Genomic DNA, 22,805 nt, shown 5'->3' with positions numbered 1-22,805 from the left:
TCCATGGTGCTGAGTTACAATGTGGCTATTCAGGTTACGGCGCGCACTAGAGTTCGTTGCTGAACACACTAATAATGAGTGTGTAAAGATGATTTCTTGAATCATTATCAGACATTGATTATCAGTAAAAAAAAATACAAATATATATATATATATATATCAATATAAATACTACTATACTATAGATACAAAAATTAAAATCAAGTTATCATAATGATGCAAAACAAACCGCCGGCCAACTGCTATCATAAATTAAAAAATTTATGTAAAAAAAACATCTATTCAAAAGATAAACACAAGTTTCTCGCTCATTCTTCTTGTGATGAGTCTGCGTTCCGAATGAGTGAGTAGAATCAAAATATGACTATTCAAAAGTGCTTGTAATGAGTTTATTTGAATAAAGATTATTTCTATTCCATTCAAGACTTGTTTGTAGTACGATGTTATTCCCCACTCCGATCGATCCCCCGTCCAATTCAAATGGGGATCGATATTACGACGGCCTGAGCCGAGATTCGAACCCCTAGCGGTGCCCTCAGACTGGCGTCGTATCCGTCAGGCGGGAGTTGTCAATAAATAAATAACTGTGGACTCTAAATAACTAACACAACACATATATCACGATGTAATAAAAAGGAAATTCAGTTGAGTTTCTTAACAGTTTTTCTCAAATGAATCTGTATAAACTGGATGGTAAAGAAAAAATATTACGTTCACAAGCGGCTAAAATGTCCTACATTATTAAATGATTTAATTTGAATTGAAGTATAGACATGCTGATAGTGAGTCAAGAACTTGTACAACAGAGAATAATCATGCATATAATAAAATATGTAACATATACATACTTTATTATACAGATAAAAAATATCTTGTAATTAAAATTGTGAAGACTATACTATTACTATGCTATTTGAATAAATAACTTAACAATTTGACACGTGTAATAGCCACCGGTGTGGTGTTCCGTTGGTGTACCACTATATATGGTGCCGTGTTAGGTGGCTGCGCGTGCGCGACGTGCACGACGTGCGTGCGTGCGTGCGTACCCTAATTACACGTGTAGGTACGTGACAAACGAACCAGTGCCTGTAGTAGAGACATTATACAGTATACTGTCGATGGTATTTTTATAATACTGATGATGAACGGTTTTTTTTGTGTGGTGTGACAAAAATGAATAAAATAAAGAATGAATACATTAGAGGAAGTATGAAAATGGCGCCGGTGTCAGAGAGGTTGAAGAGTAATCGTCTGCGTAGGAATGAAGATAATATTTTAAAGAAGGTGTTTGTTGCGGTTGAATAATACGATGTTGTTGGTCGAGACGATGTATTTTACAGATGATTATAAACTGACAATGTGTACATAAAAATAATGATCTTATATACTAAATAAAAGTAGGAAAAAAGGTGTTGACACAGAGATGTGGACAATATTGAATTTGTCTTATACATTATTAAATGCAATTATTATTTTATATATCTAGGCAGAATGTGGATGGTTAAGGCAGAAAAAGAGATGGATGGACTGTGTGAAAGATGATATGGTAAGAAAGGAAGTAAATAACGAGATGACTGCGAACAGAGATTAATGGAAGAGAAAAACATATTACGAGGACCACAAATAAATGGGATAAGGAACAAGCAGATGATGATGATGGTGAACGGTTTTTTTATGATGATAATGGAATGGTGCATCCGCCTGCGCTAATAGTTTACGTTGGAGATGATAAGATGAGCATGAGGTCGCCAGTTAGCCCATCGTAACAAATTCACCAAGAATTTATCAAAGATAGTTTCCAGATGGAACCGCATGGAGGTCAACCTGACATGGTATATTGCTAGCAATAAGAGTATCAGTCCACTACTAATAATCCCTTATTAGTTTTAGTAGGTATTCTTAATTTTTCTAGTAATAAATGTAGCCTATGTTACTTTTTTGTCAACCATAATAAACTATAAAAGAATATTAACCATTTGCATGAAATAATGTGTTTTATTATATATAAGAAATTGTTTAAAGTGAGGCTTAAGGCTGCTTTGGTTTAGCCGCTAATACATATTTACATGCGTTTTTTTTATTATTGTATTATTCAGTGCACAATATTTTTCTTCATTGCCCGGATTACTTTATTGAAGTATTAGTAGGTATCCCTAATTTTTTCTAGTAATAAATATAGCCTATGTTATTTTTTTGTCATACATTGTTGATACGACACGACTCCAACTTTTTCTTTAACTTGCTTGATATAGCTGTGTCTTGGTCTTCCCTTTCCTCTCTTTCCATCTATTTTTCTTCAATAATTTTATTAATTAGTTCGTCGTGTCGTATCAAGTGCCCCAACATTTTTCCCCGCCTATTCTCAATAATATCTATGATCTGTCTTTTTTCTTTAACCCTTTCGGGCACTTCTTCATTCCTTATTTTATCTTTCCAGCTAATTCTTTCCATTCTTCTCCAACACCACATTTCAAAGGCTTCCAGTTTGTCTCTTTCCTTTTGCGTCAATGAGTCGTTTCTGAGGAGTTTCAGAAAGACTGTGTGTCATTGATAATTATACCACGAAATTAGGTTAAAAACTTGTCCATTTACAACTAAGTGTGGAAGTTGAGTAATAAAAAAACAAAGTCTAATTTTACGAGCTCAGTAACCGACATCTATTCAGAAATGCTTAATTGTTCTTGTCTGCTAAATAGTAGTTTCCAAAATTACAGCAAATAGCAAGGACGCGAAGGCCAATTAGAGCGTAGCGCGCCAAAATTGCCCAATCAGCGGCGAGCGTGCGCGTCCGTTACCCAATCACGTTCGTTTGACCGTTACGTATGGGCATCGTGTCCAGGGGCGGATCGTGAATTTGTGGGGCCCTGGGCTAAATCTATTTAGAGGCCTACCTAATTATATTACTCAACTAAAAAAATACACCGACCAAAAACAAGCGACCAGAAATTCCCCGTTCCTTCTAATGGCATGTGTTGATTAATCTCAGGGTTGCCAGCCTTATCATAGGTTTTTTAACATTCTAGATATTTTTATATTCTAAACTAGCTACTTGCCCCGGCTTTGTACACATACATTAACCTTCCTCTTGAATCACTCTGTCTATTTAAAAATAACCGCTCCAAAATCCGTTGTGTAAAGAATAAACTGCCCAAAGAAGTCCCGTCAAAATAAGTCCAGCCAAGCCATTTCAGAGATTAGCCGGAACAAACAGACAGACAGACAAAAATTGAAATAAATGTTATTTTGGTGTATGTACCGTATTTGTATTCATATACATGTAGTAAAAATGGTTATTTCAATATTACAAACAAATATTGGAATTTTATTTATATAGATGTATCTATATCTATACAGACAGTCAGACACACTTTCGTAATTGTTACATTAATATAGATTGTTATATTATAGTTGTTATTTTGTGCGAGATTAGAACCCGTAACTACTCTAATGATGTGCATGTATATTGTCAGTATAAACAAGATCCGCACGCTGTGCGACTTCGCGGCGTGTCGGCGGCTGCGCGAGCTGTACATCCGCAAGAACGAGATCCGCGACCTCCGCGAGATCCGCCACCTGCGCCGCCTGCCAGACCTCACCAGTCTCTGGCTCGACGAGAACCCCTGCACCCACCACCCGCAGTGAGTCATCACCATTACTACCCCATAATGTATAATTTTACTAAAAATATAATAAATCCGTATGAATTAATGAGTAATCAAAATGGGACACTTATATTTTACTAGCCGTACACGCGACTTCGTCCGCGTGGAATTTAACTTTATTTATCTAAAATAAAATAATTTTTCTGAAATAAAAGTAGCCTAAGTTACTCATTATTACATCAGCTACCTGCCAATAAAAGTCCCGTCAAAATCGGTCCAGCCATTTCAGAGAAACAGACAGACAGACAGACAAAAATTGTAAAAAATGTTATTTTGGTATATGTACCGTATTTATATTCATATGCATGTAGTAAGAAACGGTTAAAACTAAATTTTAAAAACATAATATTGTATAGATATTTCTTTCTATTATATTATATTATATTCTTTTTATTATATTATATTTTATTATTCTTTTGTAAAAAAGCTTACTATAAAATTGAAGAGTTCGTTAACGATAATAATGGTTTTATTTATAGAAAAACTTTAAATCCATAGCACTGACAATATTATCTGATTACACTAATAATAAGTGCGTAGTGATTTCTATGTTGATTATCGCATGCCTCTTACTTGTTATTGTGTAATTATTTATGTAAAAAAACATCTATTCAAAAGAGCAAGTTTCTCGCTCATTCTTCTTGTGATGAGTCTGCATTCCTAATGAGTGAGTAGAATCAATATATGACTATTCAAAAGTGCGTGTAATTAATTTATTTGAATAAAGATTATTTCTATTTCTATTATATTTTCAGATACAGAATGACCGTACTCAGAAATCTGCCCAATCTCGAGAAACTCGACAATGTGTCCGTCCAAGCAGAGGAGGTAAATATATTATAAGTAATATTTATGTATGTTTATTTGTTTTTTTATTGAAATTTATATTTAAAATAGTTTGCTTTATATTTATATATCTTTTTTTTACATTTTTCATTTACATTAGTGCACCGCCAACAATCTTTCTCTGCACCACTCATGGTTGCCTGGTAGGCAACGCCACGTGGTATTAAGTCCGTCATATGGACACATTGTTTTTTGTATTAAAGTTAAATAAATAAATTAAAAAAAATAAGCGCGCACGTGTCAAAAGCGATTAGTTCAACAGCGTAATTTCATTTTTTTATATCTTTGAAATTTAGGCTATTTTGTGTACTGTAAATAAATACTCGTCCCATAAAACACCCTACAATAAATAATTCATCAGTGACCGAATTATCTTTTCAGCACTATCTGAAGAAACATTTTTTGAATGGCATCTTTATCGAATATGTTTCATCATCAACCAGATTCGAACACACGACCTTCTGGTTGCAAGTGGTAGTAGTACATCAGAAGACTGTTAACCATGCGTGTGTAACTGTGTTGTTGTGTCGGTTGCAGGTGCAGGAGGCGATGCGGCGCGGCGCTCACATACCGGACTCAGACGACGAGGGATATCCGCAGCAGGTGAGGCCGCCAGTCTGTGCTCAGGGTGATCATCATTATCGACCTCATCGTCACTATCATCACCAATATCATCATCATCACCAATATCATCATCATCGACAATATCATCTACATCATCGACCTCATCATTATTGACATGCAGGCAATACTGATGAAGGTGTAGCAAAATCAAATTATGGTCAATTAAATTAAGATCCGCAGAAGAACCAGAGTGACCGACATAGCCCGAAGAATTGCGACTTTGAAGTGGCAATGGGCAGGGCACATAGCTCGTAGGACAGATGGCCGTTGGGCTAATAAAGTCCTCGAGTGGCGACCACGGACCGGAAGACGCAGCGTGGGAAGGCCTCCAGCAAGGTGGACCGACGATCTGGTCAAGATCGCTGGAAGGCATTGGATGCGAGCAGCGCAGGATCGATCGTAGTGGAGATCTTTGAGGGAGGCCTATGTCCAGCAGTGGACGTCTTCCGGGCTGCGATGATGATGATGATGATGAAATTAATGATCTCTGAGATGCAGTTTCCGTTCTCACACTATTTGTATCTGAACTACAGTAGTGTGCCCACACGTACCTATATATTTGTGTTTTAAGTTTAGTATAAAGACATTTTAGTCTTTACCTATGAAGATCAAGTTTTTTGATTAAAACTTTTTATCTATACCTGGATAGTATGTACAATGTCTCAGGTACATTATGTAATTAATATGAATACTAGCCCTGGACTATTTACACAGCGCCATCTAGTAAGTTAAACAGAGCTCGTGTTATGGGTACTAGACAACCGAAAGAAATACTTATATACATATTTTTTCTAAATACTTACAAAATATCCAGATACGAACGTTCTTACTCATGAATACAAATGTTTGTACCGTGCGAGGAATCGAACCTGTGACCGAAGTAAAGTGTGCTAAACCGGCCGTCAAGTGTATAACGGGGGTGTGTTTGTGTGCAGGAGTCTTACGCGGAGTGTCGCCGCAGTTCGTGTTCCTCCAGTCCGGAACGGGAGCAGCCGAGGGACAGGCACGAACAGGTACCACCACCACCACCACCCTCGCCACCAATGTCACCGCCATCACCCAACATATTGTACATAACAATGCTGGTCGCTACTAATAAAGAATATTATTCGTCAAAATATATTTAATCTCCCATCAGTTCGGAATGCTTTCGATCTAAATAATGATAATCAGATACACTAAATTTTGTAAATGAATATATTTAGGAGATGTTGAATAAAATTTGGAAAATTGTATTTTCCATTTCATACTACTTCCATTCCAAATTTCACCCTCAAGGAGGTAAAATAAAAAGGGGATTTTATTTTACCCCCTTGAGGGTGAAATTTATACAAATTTTGAATGTCATATTTATTTACATTTAGTCAACAATCTAAAAATCCATACAGCTTTGCATCTCCCCTTTCAACCAATTACAACCCTTTTTTCGTCTTAAAAAGTAGCCTATGTTGGTTCTCAGGATCTAGACTATCTGTATACTAAATTTCATTTGAATCGATTCAGTAGTTTTGACGTCAAAGCGAGACAGACAGACAGAGTTACTTTCGCATTTATAATATTAATAAGGGTTAACTGCATGTATATAATAAATATAATATATATATAATATGTGGTGCGGTGTGTGCAGGCCAGCGACAGCTCGGAGGGAGGCGCCGGAGACCCCCCCGACCGAGCAGACGTGCCGCAGGTGAGCCACCACACACACCCTCTATTGTACACCCACCTCGCCGCACCATCGATCCCCCGTCCAATTCAAACGGGGATCGAAATTACGACGGCCTGAGCCAAGGTTCGAACCCCTAGTGGTGCCCTCAGACTAAAGTCGTATCCCTCAGGCGGGAGCTGTCCTTCAGCAGCTTCATAAGTCCTTACTTAGTTTGGAGTGCCATCTGCACTCGCCCCCTATCGTCCGGTGAAGTTGTAAAGGCCAGCTGCGGCCGACAGTATTAGAGTAGTCCAAAAAAAAAACAGGAGACCCTGTTTTTTTACATTCTACAAAAAAATTTACAGACTGACCTGCGCCTTTGGCCGCGTGGAATTTAACTTTATTTTTAAAATTATTAAAGTTAAACAATAAATATGATGTATATATAATACATACAAAGCTTGCTTTCATGTGTGTGGTCATTTTAATGTTCATTTGTTACTAACTGAACTCATATTGCAGTTGACCATATCTATTTATCATATCAATTTTAATAGTGTAAATGAAGTAAATATATTTAATGTGCAGTGTCCGTTGTCTCCGACGCGGCGCGCGATGAGTGGCAGCATGGTGGCCGTCGGGGCTGGCATAGCTCCCAACGGCGGTGGTGGTCACCCGGCGGACGACGAGCGGTACGAACACCCCGCCATGACGCGCTCACACTACGACGTGAGTACCAGCCGCACCTACACACACCACACTACCGGTGTGGTACATTCTGTGCTCTCTGCCAAGTTTTTTTTATGTATGATAATGTAATGGTGCACCCGCCTGCGCTAACGGTTTACGGCGGGGCACCAGTGGAGGATGATAAGATGAGCATGAGGTCAGGTCAGTTAGCTCAACGTGATAAATTCTTGGTGAATTTATCACGATGGGCTAACTGATCTGACTTCATGCTCATCTTATCACCCTCCACTGATTTCCAGGGGGAACCGCGTGGAGGTCGACCTGACGTGGTGCTTTGCTAGTAATGGGGTCATTAGTCCACATTACGAACAATCGCTTCCCCGTCACCACCAAGTTTAAACTCACATTAAGATTGCACCGTGTCAATAGCATATCATTTTGTGAAAATGAGTTCATTGTCATGTCGATTTCGTGTTTTCGTACATACATTGCATCACACTATATACCCTCAAGCTTTTGGGAGGATCTCGGCTGGCTACTTCACTAGTCTCGGCTCTACACGCACAACGGCCCAGATGAGATGCTCATTGCGGATAATAGTCCAATTTACAATTTACATTATATTATGTAGCCATAATAAATGTATACATTTTACTCTCTGCCTCTCTCTCTCTCTCTCTTTCTCTCTCTCTCTTTCTCTCTCTCTCTTGAGATACACATAATACACGCATCTAACTGGACACCTTGTAATGTAAAAGAAACTCTATTACGCGCATTTAACCTCTTAACTGGCTTGCCTCTCCGATCGATCCTAAAATTACAACGGCCTGAGTCGGGGTTCGAACACATAGCGGTGCCCTCAGAATAAAATCGTATCCGTCAGGCGGGAGTTGTCCTTCAGCCGCTCCATAAGTCCTTCCTTTGGTTCGTAGTGCCATCTGCACACGCCCGCTATCGTCCGGTGAAGCTCTACAGGCCAGATACGGACAACAGCTTTTTTATTTCTCTAGTCCATTCTTGCGCCATCTACCACTTTCTGTCTTCTCTCCTCTACTCAAAGGTTGTCTGGAAGAGATTGCTTAAGCGATAAGACCGACTTTTGTACCTTATTACTTATTATCTGTTTGTTCTTTATAAAATTGTTTGTCTTTCTGGTGTAATAAAGAGTTAAATAAATAAAAAACAGCATTAAGGTAGTCCGAAAAAAAACCGTTATGTATGCATAACTCTGGACATCTATGATGAACACATATTCATAGTTACACAAACAACTGTACACACACACTCTCTCATACACACAAATACAAACGGAATAAAGTAAATCTAATTTTGAATCACAATTTTGTATTCACGTTGCAATCTTCGTGTGATTTTCAATATCTGTATGCTCTTTTACTTCTATCATCATCATCTGCTTCTTCCTTATCCCATTTATTTGTGGTCGTCGTAATATGTTTTTCTCTTCCATTCATCCCTGTTCGCAGTCATCTCGTTATTTACTTCCTTTCTTACCATATCATCTTTCACACAGTGCATCCATCTCTTTTTCGGCCTTCCTCTGCCCTTATAACCATCCACATTCATATGTAACATCGTCCTTAGGATATGATCTTCATTCCTACGCATTACATGCCCATACCACGATAGACGATTACTCTTCAACCTCTCAGACACCGGCGCCACTATCATACCTCCTCTAATTCTTTTTTTTTGCTTGCTGTTTTACTTCTGTATGTACTTCTTCTAAATAATTTTACATGTTCTCTTTCTTATAAATGCTAAATATGGTACATGGCTATTGAATTAATATCCTTACTAATATTATAAATGTAAAAGTAACTCTGTCTGTCTGTCTCGCTTTCACGCCAAAACTACTGCACCGATTTAAATAAAATTTGATATTCAGATAGTCTAGACCCTGAGAAAAGACATAGGCTACTTTTTAATGCTAAGAAAGGATTGTAAGGGGTTGAAAAGGGAGATTCTGTGGAAGTATCGTAATTTTTAAAGCTAGAAGCCTAAAACTTATTTTTTAAGCTTTTGACTTTCAATATGATATTCAAAATTTGTATAAATTTCACCCTCAAGGGGGTAAAATAAATTAGTCATTCATCCTGTATTCCTTGCGAACGAAGTCGCGGGCACAGCACACACAGTAGTTTATAATAACTTTAAAATTTAACTCAACTTTATATAAGCTTTCTCTGCTATTGTTCATATTTATATATTTGACTAGCTTTTGGCCGCGGCTTCGCTCGCGTAAGTATTATTATTAATTAGGTGTAGTTTTTGCGACTTTACTTTTGTTTAGCGTTTGTAAAAAATTAGGGCCTACAAAGTCTAAGAAGATTTCCCCGTGGGGGTAGAATTAATCAAAATCCTTTCTTAGCGGATGCCTACGTCATAACATCTACCTGCATGCCAAATTTCAGCCCGATCCGTCCAGTGATTTGGGCTGTGCGTTGATAGATCACTATGTCAGTAGTGGCTAACTATGTAACAATTGTCTGTTTTAATATATCTATTTGTTGCTATAATATATCTAAAAGACTATTTATATTAACTTAGTACACTCTTTATGCAGTACTATTTATATTTATAACATTGAGAATGTTAGTATATAAAAATGAATAATCTTACTTGTATTATAAACACGAAAGTTTGTGAGTATGGATGGATGAATGTTTGTTACTCTTTCACGCAAAACTACTAAATGGATTTTAATAAAACGTAGCTTATATATCAAAACTAGGTGTTCCCGCGATTTCGTCCGCGTGGAATTTAACTTTATTTTTCTAAAATAGAAGTAATAAAACTAATACATTTACATCCTGTATCATCCCTTATTTTAACGCCATGGGGGTTGAATTCATCAAAATCCTATTTAAGCGAACGTCTTCATCATAGTAGCTCCAATCTTTAATTTCAGTTCAATCAGTCGAGAATCTAAGAAAATTTATACAAACTTTCATCCCCTATTTTATCTCCTAAGGGGTGGAATTTATCATAATTCTTTCTTAGGGGATGCCTACGTCATAGTAGCTTTATGCATGCAAAGTCTCAGCCCGATCGGTTTAAAATTGACAAAGTTTCATACAAACTTTCAACCCCTATTTTATTCCCTTGTGGGTAGAATTAATCAAAATCCTTTCTTAGCGGATGCCTACGTCATAACATCTACCTGGATGCCAAATTTCAGCCCGATCCGTCCAGTGGTTTGTGCTGTGCGTTGATAGATCACTATGTCAGTCACGTTTGAGTTATATATATTTAGATATATAACATATAGGCTATAAATTTGCGGGCGAAACTCGGGCACAGCTAGTAAATATGATTATCACGGTACGTACCGTGATAACGTTCATACAATGTGTACAGTATTATGTTATTTGTCAAATGTTTCATTGTATATTCTAAGTGAAACATATGACAGTGATGGAGTAGAGCTAAGTGTGTAGTGCGTGGTGCGTGGTGCGTGGTGTGTAGTGAGCGTGTAGTGAGCGTGTAGTGAGCGTGCGTGTGTTGCAGCCGGCCGCGCTGCGGTCGCCGGCGGCCGCTCTGCCGCACTCGCTCTCCGAACACAGCGTCAAGGTATATACACACTTACACATACAAAAAAACCCAACACGTATATGTACACCTTCCATACATATCCATACAATTCCAAAAAAAAAAGCAGAGGTTTCAGTAATAACTTTATTTCAGTGCGTTATCTCTGAACACTTCTATGTGAACTCATTTGGATGATTTTTTTTATACTACGATGGTGGCAAACAAGCATACGGCCCATCTGATGGTAAATGGTTACCGTAGCCTATGGACGCCTGAAACACCAGGGGTGTCACGTGCGCGTTGCCGACCCTTAAGAAACCTTAATATACCCTTCTTGAAAAACCCCATGCTGTAGTCTCGTGAGAAAACGTCGGCAGGAATTTCATTCCACAATCTAAGTGTATGATTCTTTTATTATTTAAACTAACATAATTATCTTAAAAAAATACGTATTGGAATGGAAAATAATTTGACGGCCCACCTGATGGTAAATGGTGACCATTGCCTATATATTACCAGCACTACAGACATCATGTCATCAAGTGATGACGGTGATATCAAACATGATTTGCTTACTATTCTGGAAAGTAAGTTTGTAAGGTTGTTGGTCTCCTGGTGGCGGTGTATGACTACATATAACGCTTAATAATAACCCAGTAACAATAAAAATATTAATATTATGATGATGCTGTTCATACTGCTAGTATTACGTACATATACATATTGTAGATCTGCTTTGTTCGGGTTACGAACACTGATTACACTATTTGCTTTTGACTAAATTGCAATAGTATATGCTGGTGGTCACTCTATTCTCCCAAATTTGAATTTAAAAATGTATCTGTATTATTGTAAACATGTACAACATTTATTTGAAAAGAATACGAGCTGAGTTTATTGTCAGTCCTTCTCAGCTCGCTAGCATTCAGAACTGATGGTAGATTTGATGTATCATAAGAGTCTGTAATAGACCTACATGAATGAAGATATTTTAATTTGATTAATTCTTTAAATATATTACAACGTAATTCTTAAATGAGTGATGTACTGAACTTTAGAATAACAGGGATATTGTTGTTTTAAAATTCAGTAAACAAATTATATTTGTTATGTATTTTTTTTTGCTTTTGAATGTAACAAATATACCGATAATCTTATATATAAAATTCTCGTGTCACAATGTTTAGCATATTACTCTGAAACGGCTTGACCGATTTTTATGAAATTTTATATGAATATTTAGTAGGTCTGAGAATCAGCTACTATCTATTTTTCATACCCCTAAGTGATAAGGGTTGTCCAAGCCTAACATTATTTTTTTATTTATATTTTCTTATTATGTGTCATTAAAAAATACATACAACCCTAAATTTCCACCCTTCTATCACCAACCCCGATTTTTTATAACGTTATTAATTTATGTGGCAAAACAACGTTTTGCCGGGACAGCTAGTAAACTATATTAATCCGAGATTCAGATATAGGCTTGTGTTTGTACTGTACTTTTGTTCTTGTGAAAATAAAACAAATATTTTGTACTAATGTAAAGGATTTTGTATTTTCCCTCCATTGATATAGCTCAGAATGACAAAATTAAAATCAGTGTTCTGTGTTCTTTTTTTTAAACTTATATAATACAATGTAGCAAAAAGGTTGCATACATTTATATAAGTAATAACACCAGAACACCTAACGTCTTAGACAGCTTGCTCCTTGACATGTTTGAGTTAAATCATATTGTGTTAAATGTTGCGACCTCCACAACATTTCATTACTTATTCTTTTTTATATTTCTTTTGACAGTGTCTCTAACTACGCCATCATGGATTGTAATCTTGAGCTTATTTTATTATTGTTATATGTTGCGGGTAAATGATACGATGTATATTACAGATGATAGTCTGACAATATGTACATACAAATATTGATCTTATATACTAAATAACAATAGGAAAATGTAAGGTGGGGTGACACAGTTTAGACACGGCAGTGCTTAGTACACAATATTGAATTTGTCTTACTAGACATTATTAAATGTAATTATTATTTTGATATAGTTTCTGTGCTACTTGTGAAGAGTTTATTGGAGTAATGTTGTTACTAGTGGTTCATCATTTCAGTCAATACACTGTCCTATGAGATATTAAAATGTTCCTGGAAGAGTACTTTAGTAGATACGTTCGCCCTTCACACATACATATATAGAGGTAAATATGTATTGTACTGTATGCAATAAAAAGTTACTGTGTTTGTCAGGAATACTCATACTCCAACGGCGAGTGTCGCTACAGTGGAGGCAGCAGTGGAGGTGGTCGGGACCGGGACACGTGCAGCGAGCGCGGAGTGCAGTCGCCGCAGAACTACCACGAGCAGTACTACGAGCGGAGCGACAGGTCACGACACCACCGCCATCATCATCTCCATCACCACCGCCACCATCACCACTCCACCACACTCACCACTATCATAATCTTCACCACACTCACTACGTCTACTATTACGCGCCTGACATCATTTGTTCTTTGTTTGTTTTTAATTAAAAGTGTAAAACAATTGGGTCACTTGATGGTGAGTGGGAACCGTTGCATATATATACACAAACAGCTGAATCATAGTTGATTTTGTGGACATAAAATAAGAACACCATGATGGTATTTTCATATAGTTATTTTTAAACTTTCGTGTTTAATATACATTATTTAAATTATTAACCGGGTCTTAATAGACCCGGTTAATCGCAATCGTCAATAATCAATAAAATCAATAATCGCAATTGAAATTAAAAAAACTCCTAATTGACCTCTAACAGAGAGGATGGCTTCAAATAACTTCTGCGTGGGTTCCAGTCATAAATAAGTTCAACCAAAGTTCAGTAGCATCAACAGTCGATAAGTGTACGGGTACGTGTGACGTGTCGTATAAAGACAATTATTGACGTGTCGTATAAAGACAGCTATTGACGTGTCATATAAAGACAGCTATTGACGTGTCATATAAAGACAGCTATTGACGTGTCGTATAAAGACAGCTATTGACGTGTCGTATAAAGACAGCTATTGACGTGTCGTATAAAGACAGCTATTGACGTGTCGTATAAAGACAGCTATTGACGTGTCGTATAAAGACAGCTATTGACGTGTCATATAAAGACAGCTATTGACGTGTCATATAAAGACAGCTATTGACGTGTCATATAAAGACAGCTATTGACGTGTCATATAAAGACAGCTATTGACGTGTCATATAAAGACAGCTATTGACGTGTCATATAAAGACAGCTATTGACGTGTCATATAAAGACAGCTATTGACGTGTCGTATAAAGACAGGTATTGACGTGTCTGAGGAAGTGTTGTAAGTGCAGGTGATCATTGTACTGTAATGTTGACTGTTTGTTTGTTGTTTGCAGGTCGGAGCCGTACCAGCAGGTGCCGCGCTGCGAGTGGGAGGGCGTGGGGGGCGGCGGGGGCGCCGGGGGCGGCCGCGAGCCGCGCGAGTTCTCGTCCGCCGTGATGGCCGACCACCGCGGGTTCACGCGCCGCCCCGTCGCCAGGGTCGGTGCCGCACTCTACTGTGTGTGGGGGGAGGGGGGCGGGGGGCCGCGAGCCGCGCGAGTTCTCGTCCGCCGTGATGGCCGACCACCGCGGGTTCACGCGCCGCCCCGTCGCCAGGGTCGGTGCCGCACTCTACTGTGTGGGGGGGGGGGGGGGGGGGGGGGAGGGGGGGGGGGGGGGCCGCCGTGATGGCCGACCACCGCGGGTTCACGCGCCGCCCCGTCGCCAGGGTCGGTGCCGCACTCTACTGTGTGTGGGGGGGAGGGGGGTGGAGGGGGCGGGGGGGGCCGCGAGCCGCGCGAGTTCTCGTCCGCCGTGATGGCCGACCACCGCGGGTTCACGCGCCGCCCCGTCGCCAGGGTCGGTGCCGCACTCTACTGTGTGTGGGGGGGGGGGGGGGGGGGGGGGGGGGGGGGGGGGGGGGGGGGGGGGGGGGGGGGGGGGGGGGGGGGGGGGGGGGGGGGGGGGGGGGGGGGGGGGGGGGGGGGGGGGGGGGGGGGGGGGGGGGGGGGGGGGGGGGGGGGGGGGTGGGGGGGGGGGTGGTAAAGAAACGACATTGTGTCATAGCAGTGCGAAAAAGTCTTAATAAATTCGTATTATAACGAAATTTGAACTATTGTATTAACGAAATACTTACAAATATTTTCATATTACACAATAAAATTATTTATTGATTGTTGTATGTCGTTTGCAGAACTCGAACCTGCTATCGGCGGTACTTTGCTTGGTGAAGGAGCTGGACTACCCGAGCCTAGAAGTCGCTGAAATGGCTGTCAGGTGAGAAGTCCATATACACACACAAAAATTTATCGATGAAAACAGATTTCTAGAAATAATGATCCCAATGACATGGTACTGTGTCCATCCCCATAGCTGGGGGGAAAGGGGATTGTTAGTAATGTGGACGCGTAACCCCATTGCTAGCAATGTACCATATTACGTTGACCTCCGCGCGGTGCTCCCAAGAAACCATCGTGATAAATTCAAGGTGAATTTACCACGATGGTTTAACTGACCTGACCTCATGCTCATTTTATCATCCTCCACTGGTGTCCCGCCAGCGTATACCGTTAGCACAGACGAGTGCACCATTCCATTATCATCCACAAGAAATAATCCCCATAGCTGTAGTAAAAAATATACTTATTTTGTGGGTGAATATGTTTGTTGTGTAAAATGTTGTGATGTATTTCTTGCTGTTTTCAGATGTCGTATGGACGAGCTCGCCAATAGCCAGTGACATACCGCCGACGGCGACAACGGAGCGCCGCACGCGACATGTCACGACATGTAACGCGTCGCACGACACATGTGACATGTCAGAACATGTAACGCGTCTACATGTAACATGTGACACGCCACGCGCGACATGTCCAGACATGTGTCACGTCGAGAGGTCGGAGAGGCGGCGTTCTGAACACGTTCCTGCGTATTCGTGTTATAAGATTGAAACTCCTTTTGTAACAAATACGAGAAGCCATATTTTAATATTTAGTTGTATGCTAAGTTTAGTACTCTACAAATTTCAAGGCGGGGAACATTGTCGAGTCTGTTTTTAGTAAATAAATGATTTAAGTAACTCGAAGATTGAATATTCCGGAACTTTCTAAACTGTGAGTACAATTTGCAGTCGTCGTCGTTTCATTCTTATAGCTTTGAATACCATTCAATGATAGAAAGAGACAGTATACTGTGATATGAATGTAACAGAGCGGGACAACACCACCCCCGCCTCTCCAAACCGACTGAGATTAAATGCAAATTATTAGTGTACATAAATATATTATGTTACAGACAAACTGACCGTATGAGTTGTTTTATGTTAATATTTCACTGGTGTACCCATTTTTTACTTTTATAAGGAAAACTAGCTACTCACCCCGGCTTCACGCGGGTGTACATGTATTATACATAAATCTTCTTGAATCTCTATCTATTAAAAAAAACCGCTTCAAAATTTAAGCATACATAGGGACGGACAGACAGCGAGAGCGACTTTGTTTTATACTATGTAATAATGATACTGTGAATTTAGACTTAATATACCAGTAAATGGTACAAACCAACAGACAAATTGTTATTAGTATATCATTACATAGTATAAAACAAAGTCGCTGTCGCTGTCCAGTCCTATGTATGCTTAAATCTTTAAAACCACGCAACGGATTTTGAAGCAGTTTTTTAATAGATAGAGTGATTCACGAGGAAGGTTGATATATATAATACATGTACACCCGGCCGAAGAAGGGGCGAGTTGCTATTATACAAATGGATTCGAATCGTTGTACATATATATGTGAATCTCATTGAGTAGTTTATAAAAGTTTTAAACACATTTAGTAGTTTTGTTCATTCATGTTAGATTATAGCGTACTTAAATATATATGTAAACTAGCTGTCCCGGAAAACTATGTTTTGCCTTATAATAAAAAAAAATTAGGGGTGGACCACCCCTAACATTTAGTGGGATGAAAAATAGATGTTGGCCCATTCTCAGACCTAATCAATACGCTCACAAAATTTCATGATCGGTCAAGCCGTTTCGGAGGAGTATGGGAACGAAAACTGTGACACGAGAATTTTATATATAAGATGTTTATGGTTATAGTTCTCTTTGAACATTTACATGCTTGAAATACTATTCTGTAACGTATAATTAGTAAAAATCACGTGATCTTACCACGTTTTATATTTACTTGCTTAGTTCCCGATATTCCGGCAGTGTTCCAACCACCATGATCACGGGTAAAGTCAGCAAATGTAAAACGTGGTAAGATCTCATGATTTTTACTAATTATACGTATAAATAATGACCGCGTCAAGTTTAAAACAATATATAACTATTCTGTCAATTAATAAGTCCCCTCCGATCGATCCCCCGTCCAGTTCTAACGGGAATCTATATTACGACGACCTGAGCCGAGGTTCGAACCCCTAGTTGTGCCCTCAGACTGTCGTATAGTCGTATCCGTCAGGCGGGATTTGTCCTTAAACTGCTCCATAAGTCCTTCCTTTGGTTTGGAGTGCCATCTGCACTCGCCCCCTATCATCCGGTAAAGCTGTAAAGCCCAGCTGCGGATAACATCATTAGAAAAAATAGAAAAAAAGCTAGTAATTGGCTGAAAATATGATTTGAATAAATGCTTTAGATTTTCTACGACTTACCGATGAGTATTTTCTTGTATTATGATTATAAATTATATTTAGATAGCTCTAAGAATTAATATTTCTCGTTTTTTCATGCTGTGTGTATTTAAAATTGTTTTCAAAATTTAGTGTTGCCACTTCAGGTATAAAATACCTACATAATTGTATAATGTGTAATAATTACATTTATTTTGGCAATCTTGAGGGTGTAGTAGTTTAACAGTCTGCCTGGACACCTGATGACTGCCGGTTCGATCTTGCATAATTTAAAAATTATTCATGAGTTTCCAATGTTTTTAATTGATTGTCATCATAGTGGAATATATAATAAATGTGTAATAATGTATTGTTTGTCCATCTGTTGTTTATTGCTTGTGACACAAGTTGCTTATTTCGGGACTAGCGCAGTACAATTTTTTTTTAAATTTATACATGCCTCATAAGTCTCTGAATATGACAATAAAAAAAATAAAGTTCATATATTTACTTCTGTGTGGTATAGGTCAGTTCAATTGGAATATATTTATGTAGCTTTTGCCCGCGGCTTCACTCGAGTTAATTTATCCCCTTATTGGTGGAATTTATCAAAATCCTTTCTTAGCGGATGTCTACGTCATAACATCTACCTGCATGACAAATTTCAGCCCGATCCGTCCAGTGGTTTGGGCTGTGCGTTGATAGATCACTCTGTCAGTTGGTCACCTTTGAGTTTTATATATTTATATATATATATTATATTTACGAGTTTTAAAACTGTATACATGCCAAAGCTGTTCACTTATTGTGACAGTAAAAGAAATCCTTACTAATGTTATAAATGTGGAAGTAGGGATGTTTGTTACTCTTTCACGCAAAAACTACTAAACCGATCATCATGAAATTTTGTACACATGTTCTTTGAGCTATTAGAAAGAACTTAGGATACTTTTATTAAAAAAAATGGATTCAATGCTAGTGAAGCCGCGGGTAAAAGCTAATAGTTCATACATATAAACGTAAACTGCACTGAACTGACCTCTACACAGAGTAATTATTACTCTTTATACAGATTAGGTTAGGTAGAAATATTTTGGCGCGCATTTTCATCACAGAATATAAACCGACTAAATGAAGTAGTAGCTTCTTTGTGTTATTGGCGATATAAATTGTTGTGATATAAGTTTTGTTTACTTTATACGATTAGAATTAAAGTTTTGTTATCTGACAATGAAATTGTGGGGATTTGATGTTATTGATTGTTAAGAATGTTGTCGTCAGTGATGGTTGCAGTTCGATTCCCGCACGATACAAACATTAATATGATCGTTTGTATTGGTCTGGCTCTTTCTATGTTGATTATGTATATATTTATCTCTAATATGCATATATTTTATTATAAATACAATTGTTCTGTTAAATAAAAATCCAGTGAAATATATTAAAATCCATAGTGGTTTAGATCATAGATGTGAGAACGAATGTACATAGAGATGTGGACAGCGTTTTTTTTTATTATTTAGAGATATTCGTGTGAATGAATGAATAGCGGACGAGTGTGAATTTAGCTTAAGAAATATTATTAGTAATGAGCAATGCAATTATTATGTTTGAATAATGTAAATAAATATCACATTAATAAAATTAATGTAAAATTATTAGAAGCGAACACGTGTGCCGACCGATTCTCAACCTTAATTCGTACGCTATAAGGCACGCAACAGCGCGTCGGTCGTAATTAGCCGCTAACATGAACTAATGTAAAGTAATTATTGAATAAATAGAAATTAAAATAACTTGCCGTAACATTCTGTAGTTTCATTTTTTGTTATCTGTATGTTTCGCGATGGATTTTTACTACTTGATGGGTTTATATATTGTTTAATTCCGCTACAATACGCATGTGTGAGACTACGAATATTCGGTGTGGAAACTTGACTACCGTTACTTTATTTATTAATTTATTTCAGGCAACTAAGCCCATATTATAAATACCTTATAGACTAACATACATATAATATAATATTTAAAAACTAATACAATGAAATTGTCTGTGTGATCACTGCACTGAAGACGGCAATTTGCCACGGTAGCGCCGATACACCACACCTTTCGGCCAGTAGTCCTCTTTCATGAAGGTGGGCAGCAAATCCGTTTGGACCAGGGCCATAAACGCTTTGAAACTCGCGTTGTGACTCGACTTCAGCTGCGTCACCCTCAATGTCAGGTTACTCTTGGTACGAATATAATCGACAATGTCCTGCTCCTTAGTGGCGTAATGTAGACTGGACAGGTACATTGTCGTGGTCGGTGTAGCAGCACGCAGCAGAAAGTCGGGCCCAGTGAGTGCAGTGCCACAATGATTCCTATTGACCCTGTTTGTGCGCCTCTTCTTTTGTACCACGATGAAGCCATCATCGTCGTGGTTACCAGTGGCAGCACACGTTACGACGTTCTACGACCTTCTCTACTATTAATCAGTCGTTAGCAGTATGGGTGTAGACTCAAAAACGGTCGGAGTTTGATCTCCACTAGAGAAGGTCGTAACGGTAGTCAAGTTTCCACACCGAATATTTGTGGTCTTATACATGCTAATTGTAGCGGAATTAAACAAAATATAAATCTATCAAGTAGTGAAATGGACTTCCGGAAAATAACACCTGGTTCGATTAAATATATTAAATACTCGCGACTTCGTCCGCGTGGAATTTAAGTATATGTTTCTAAAATAAAAGTAGCCTAAGTTACTCCTTCACCATCAGCTACCTGCTAATAAAAGGCCCGTCAAAATCGGTCCAGCCATTTCAGAGATTAGCCGGAACAAACAGACAGACAAAAATTGTAAAAATGTAATTTGGTGTATATACGTATTTATATTCATATGCATAGTAAAAAACGGTTATTTCAATATTACAAACAGACACTCTAATTTTATTTAGGTATATGTATAGATTTAGCCACAATATAACAATAACATATTTACAAAAGTGTTGTACTACGATTGTTATTAAAATTTATACATAGACTTGCCTCAGATCGAATAGTTTTTAATGTTACATAAATACTCAATGTAAACATTAAATCTGTCTGAATATTAAAAAAAATGCGTATTGACACAGTTGTCAAATTAACCGCGTCAGTGACTGTGTTGATGTGTGTGGTGAGCGTGGCGGAGAGCACGTGATGATGCAGCCCGACCGAACGCAACGTCCTCGTCTCAGGACCTACACCCCTCGGTCAGTACCACAGATAACATCGCACACTTACTATAATACTGGCTTAACTCAAAAATTACAAATTTTGGAAAGTCCACTTTATAACTGTGGAAATAAAGTCTAATTTAAAAAATTTCAAATTTCTTAATTACACCAGTACTATATATCGCATATCTAGTACTAGTGTAATTCAGAAATTTGAAATTTTTATATGGTCAGTACACATACGGCCTTGTACCGCGATGGTTATCACCTCATCACTGTAGCGTTATATATGATGTGATGAGGTGTAGTATGTAGGTATTGAGTATACACGTGTAATAATTGTAGTATCTATTGAACGTTAGTAAGTTTATTTGATACTGTGCTGTATGGCTTGTTAGTAACGTGTATGTACATTCGACGCGGAGTCGTTATGTGGACTGACCTTAGTCTATGGTATCTAGAGAGGTAGGAGTGACTTAGGCTACTGTTATTTTATAAAAATTCTTTTATTTTAGACTAATAAAGTTAAATTCCACGCGGACGAAGTCGCGGGAACAGCTAGTTTTAAATATACTGATCATACCTCGAGTATGGGCATGGCATATATGATCGACGGTTGATGAGTATGATTGTTTGTATTTCTGTCAGTTGTCTGATTCCAAAGAAACGAAAAAGATGAACCCAAAACAATGATTGCTAGAATTTTTGTCTCTGTATTTGTGACGGTTGGACGTGCTCAGAAACGGCATCACCGATTAAAACATACATAATATTATTTATTGGTTTTATTCCAACCGATTTACAACTTATAAAGTTGTAGATACAAGTACCTAGAAAGCTGCAAGCTCAGCTAGTGGTCGTACATACATGTTGCGTCGTGTGCAGGTAGCGGGCAGTCGCGATGTCTCCGCGCTCCTCGTCGGGCTCCTGGTCGCAGACGACCGCGGGGGGAGGGGGCGGCGGCGGCGGTGGGGGCGGGGGAGGGGGCGCCGTGGACGTCATCGACCTGGACCGGTTCATGCGCGGAGTGAGGCCCTCGCTGTCGCGGCGCTCCGGGCACGACATGCGGTAACAATACAGACATTTTAGTGGATGAAACTGGGAGAAGGGGATTGTTAGTGATGTGGACCAACAATCCTATTGCTAGCAATGTCAACCTCCACGCGGTTCCCCTTGGAAACCAACATGATAAATTCCCAGTGAATTTGTCACGTTGGGCTAACTGATCTGGCTTCATGTTCATCCTGTCATCCTCCACTGATGCCCCGCCAGAGTAAACTGTTAGCGCAGATGGGTACAATTATGTCAGATCATCACTTCGTGGCGAATTCATAAGGATCTGATCACATCAGCAGTATGATGCTAAGGTTACAAGTAGCGAAAGATCGTGGCTGGCGATAAGCCTCTTCTACGAGGAAGGAAGCGGTGGAGAGGTAGCGCAAGTCTGATCTTTCCTCTGATCCGCCGGAGAAGGAAAGTCCAACCTTTTTTTTTATACCACGTAGGTGGCAACAAGCATACGACTCATCTGATGGTAAACCGTATACCGTAAACGGTTACCGTAACATATGGACACCTGAAATACCAGGGGTGTCACGTGCGCGTTTCCGACCCTTAAGATTTACAGGCAGGGATGTACCCAACGTCAAAAAAAGGTTAACAGGTGTTACTGTAAGCATTTGGCGTGCCTTATGTTTTGATGTGGACGCGTGTCGACAGCGGACGGCTGGTGGTGGACGGCGGTGGTGGCGGTGGTCCGCGCCGCGCGGGGCGCCACAAGCGGCACTCGCATGACTCCGGTCTCTCGGACGACAGCTACGTGCCGCGCACGCGCCGCCTGCACAGGTACCAACAAATACACTGTGTCCCATATATCATAACACGAACTCTGCTTACCTTGTGACTAG

The 22,805-nt window shown here is 39.1% G+C and overlaps 1 protein-coding gene across 1 annotated transcript in view; it reads left to right on the top strand.

Moving 5' to 3' along the window:
- The window catches only part of LOC131852239 (uncharacterized), a 45,572-nt gene extending 29,683 nt beyond the window's left edge, over positions 1–15,889 (top strand). Inside the window, exons 3-13 of the mRNA XM_059202885.1 lie at positions 3,474–3,641; positions 4,421–4,493; positions 5,049–5,114; positions 6,071–6,148; positions 6,763–6,822; positions 7,369–7,509; positions 10,999–11,061; positions 13,279–13,415; positions 14,431–14,575; positions 15,270–15,352; positions 15,782–15,889. Coding sequence (XP_059058868.1) covers positions 3,474–3,641; positions 4,421–4,493; positions 5,049–5,114; positions 6,071–6,148; positions 6,763–6,822; positions 7,369–7,509; positions 10,999–11,061; positions 13,279–13,415; positions 14,431–14,575; positions 15,270–15,352; positions 15,782–15,815 — 1,048 coding nt within the window. The 3' untranslated portion in view covers positions 15,816–15,889. The remainder of the gene's footprint in view (positions 1–3,473; positions 3,642–4,420; positions 4,494–5,048; positions 5,115–6,070; positions 6,149–6,762; positions 6,823–7,368; positions 7,510–10,998; positions 11,062–13,278; positions 13,416–14,430; positions 14,576–15,269; positions 15,353–15,781) is intronic.
- Positions 15,890–22,805: the final 6,916 nt, after the last annotated feature.

The sequence above is a fragment of the Achroia grisella genome, unplaced genomic scaffold (genome assembly GCF_030625045.1).
Source record: "Achroia grisella isolate CSIRO2021 unplaced genomic scaffold, CSIRO_AGI_Agris_v1 utg841, whole genome shotgun sequence".
Taxonomy (NCBI): Eukaryota; Metazoa; Arthropoda; class Insecta; order Lepidoptera; family Pyralidae; genus Achroia; species Achroia grisella.
This window is presented reverse-complemented; position numbering and strand designations above follow the sequence as displayed.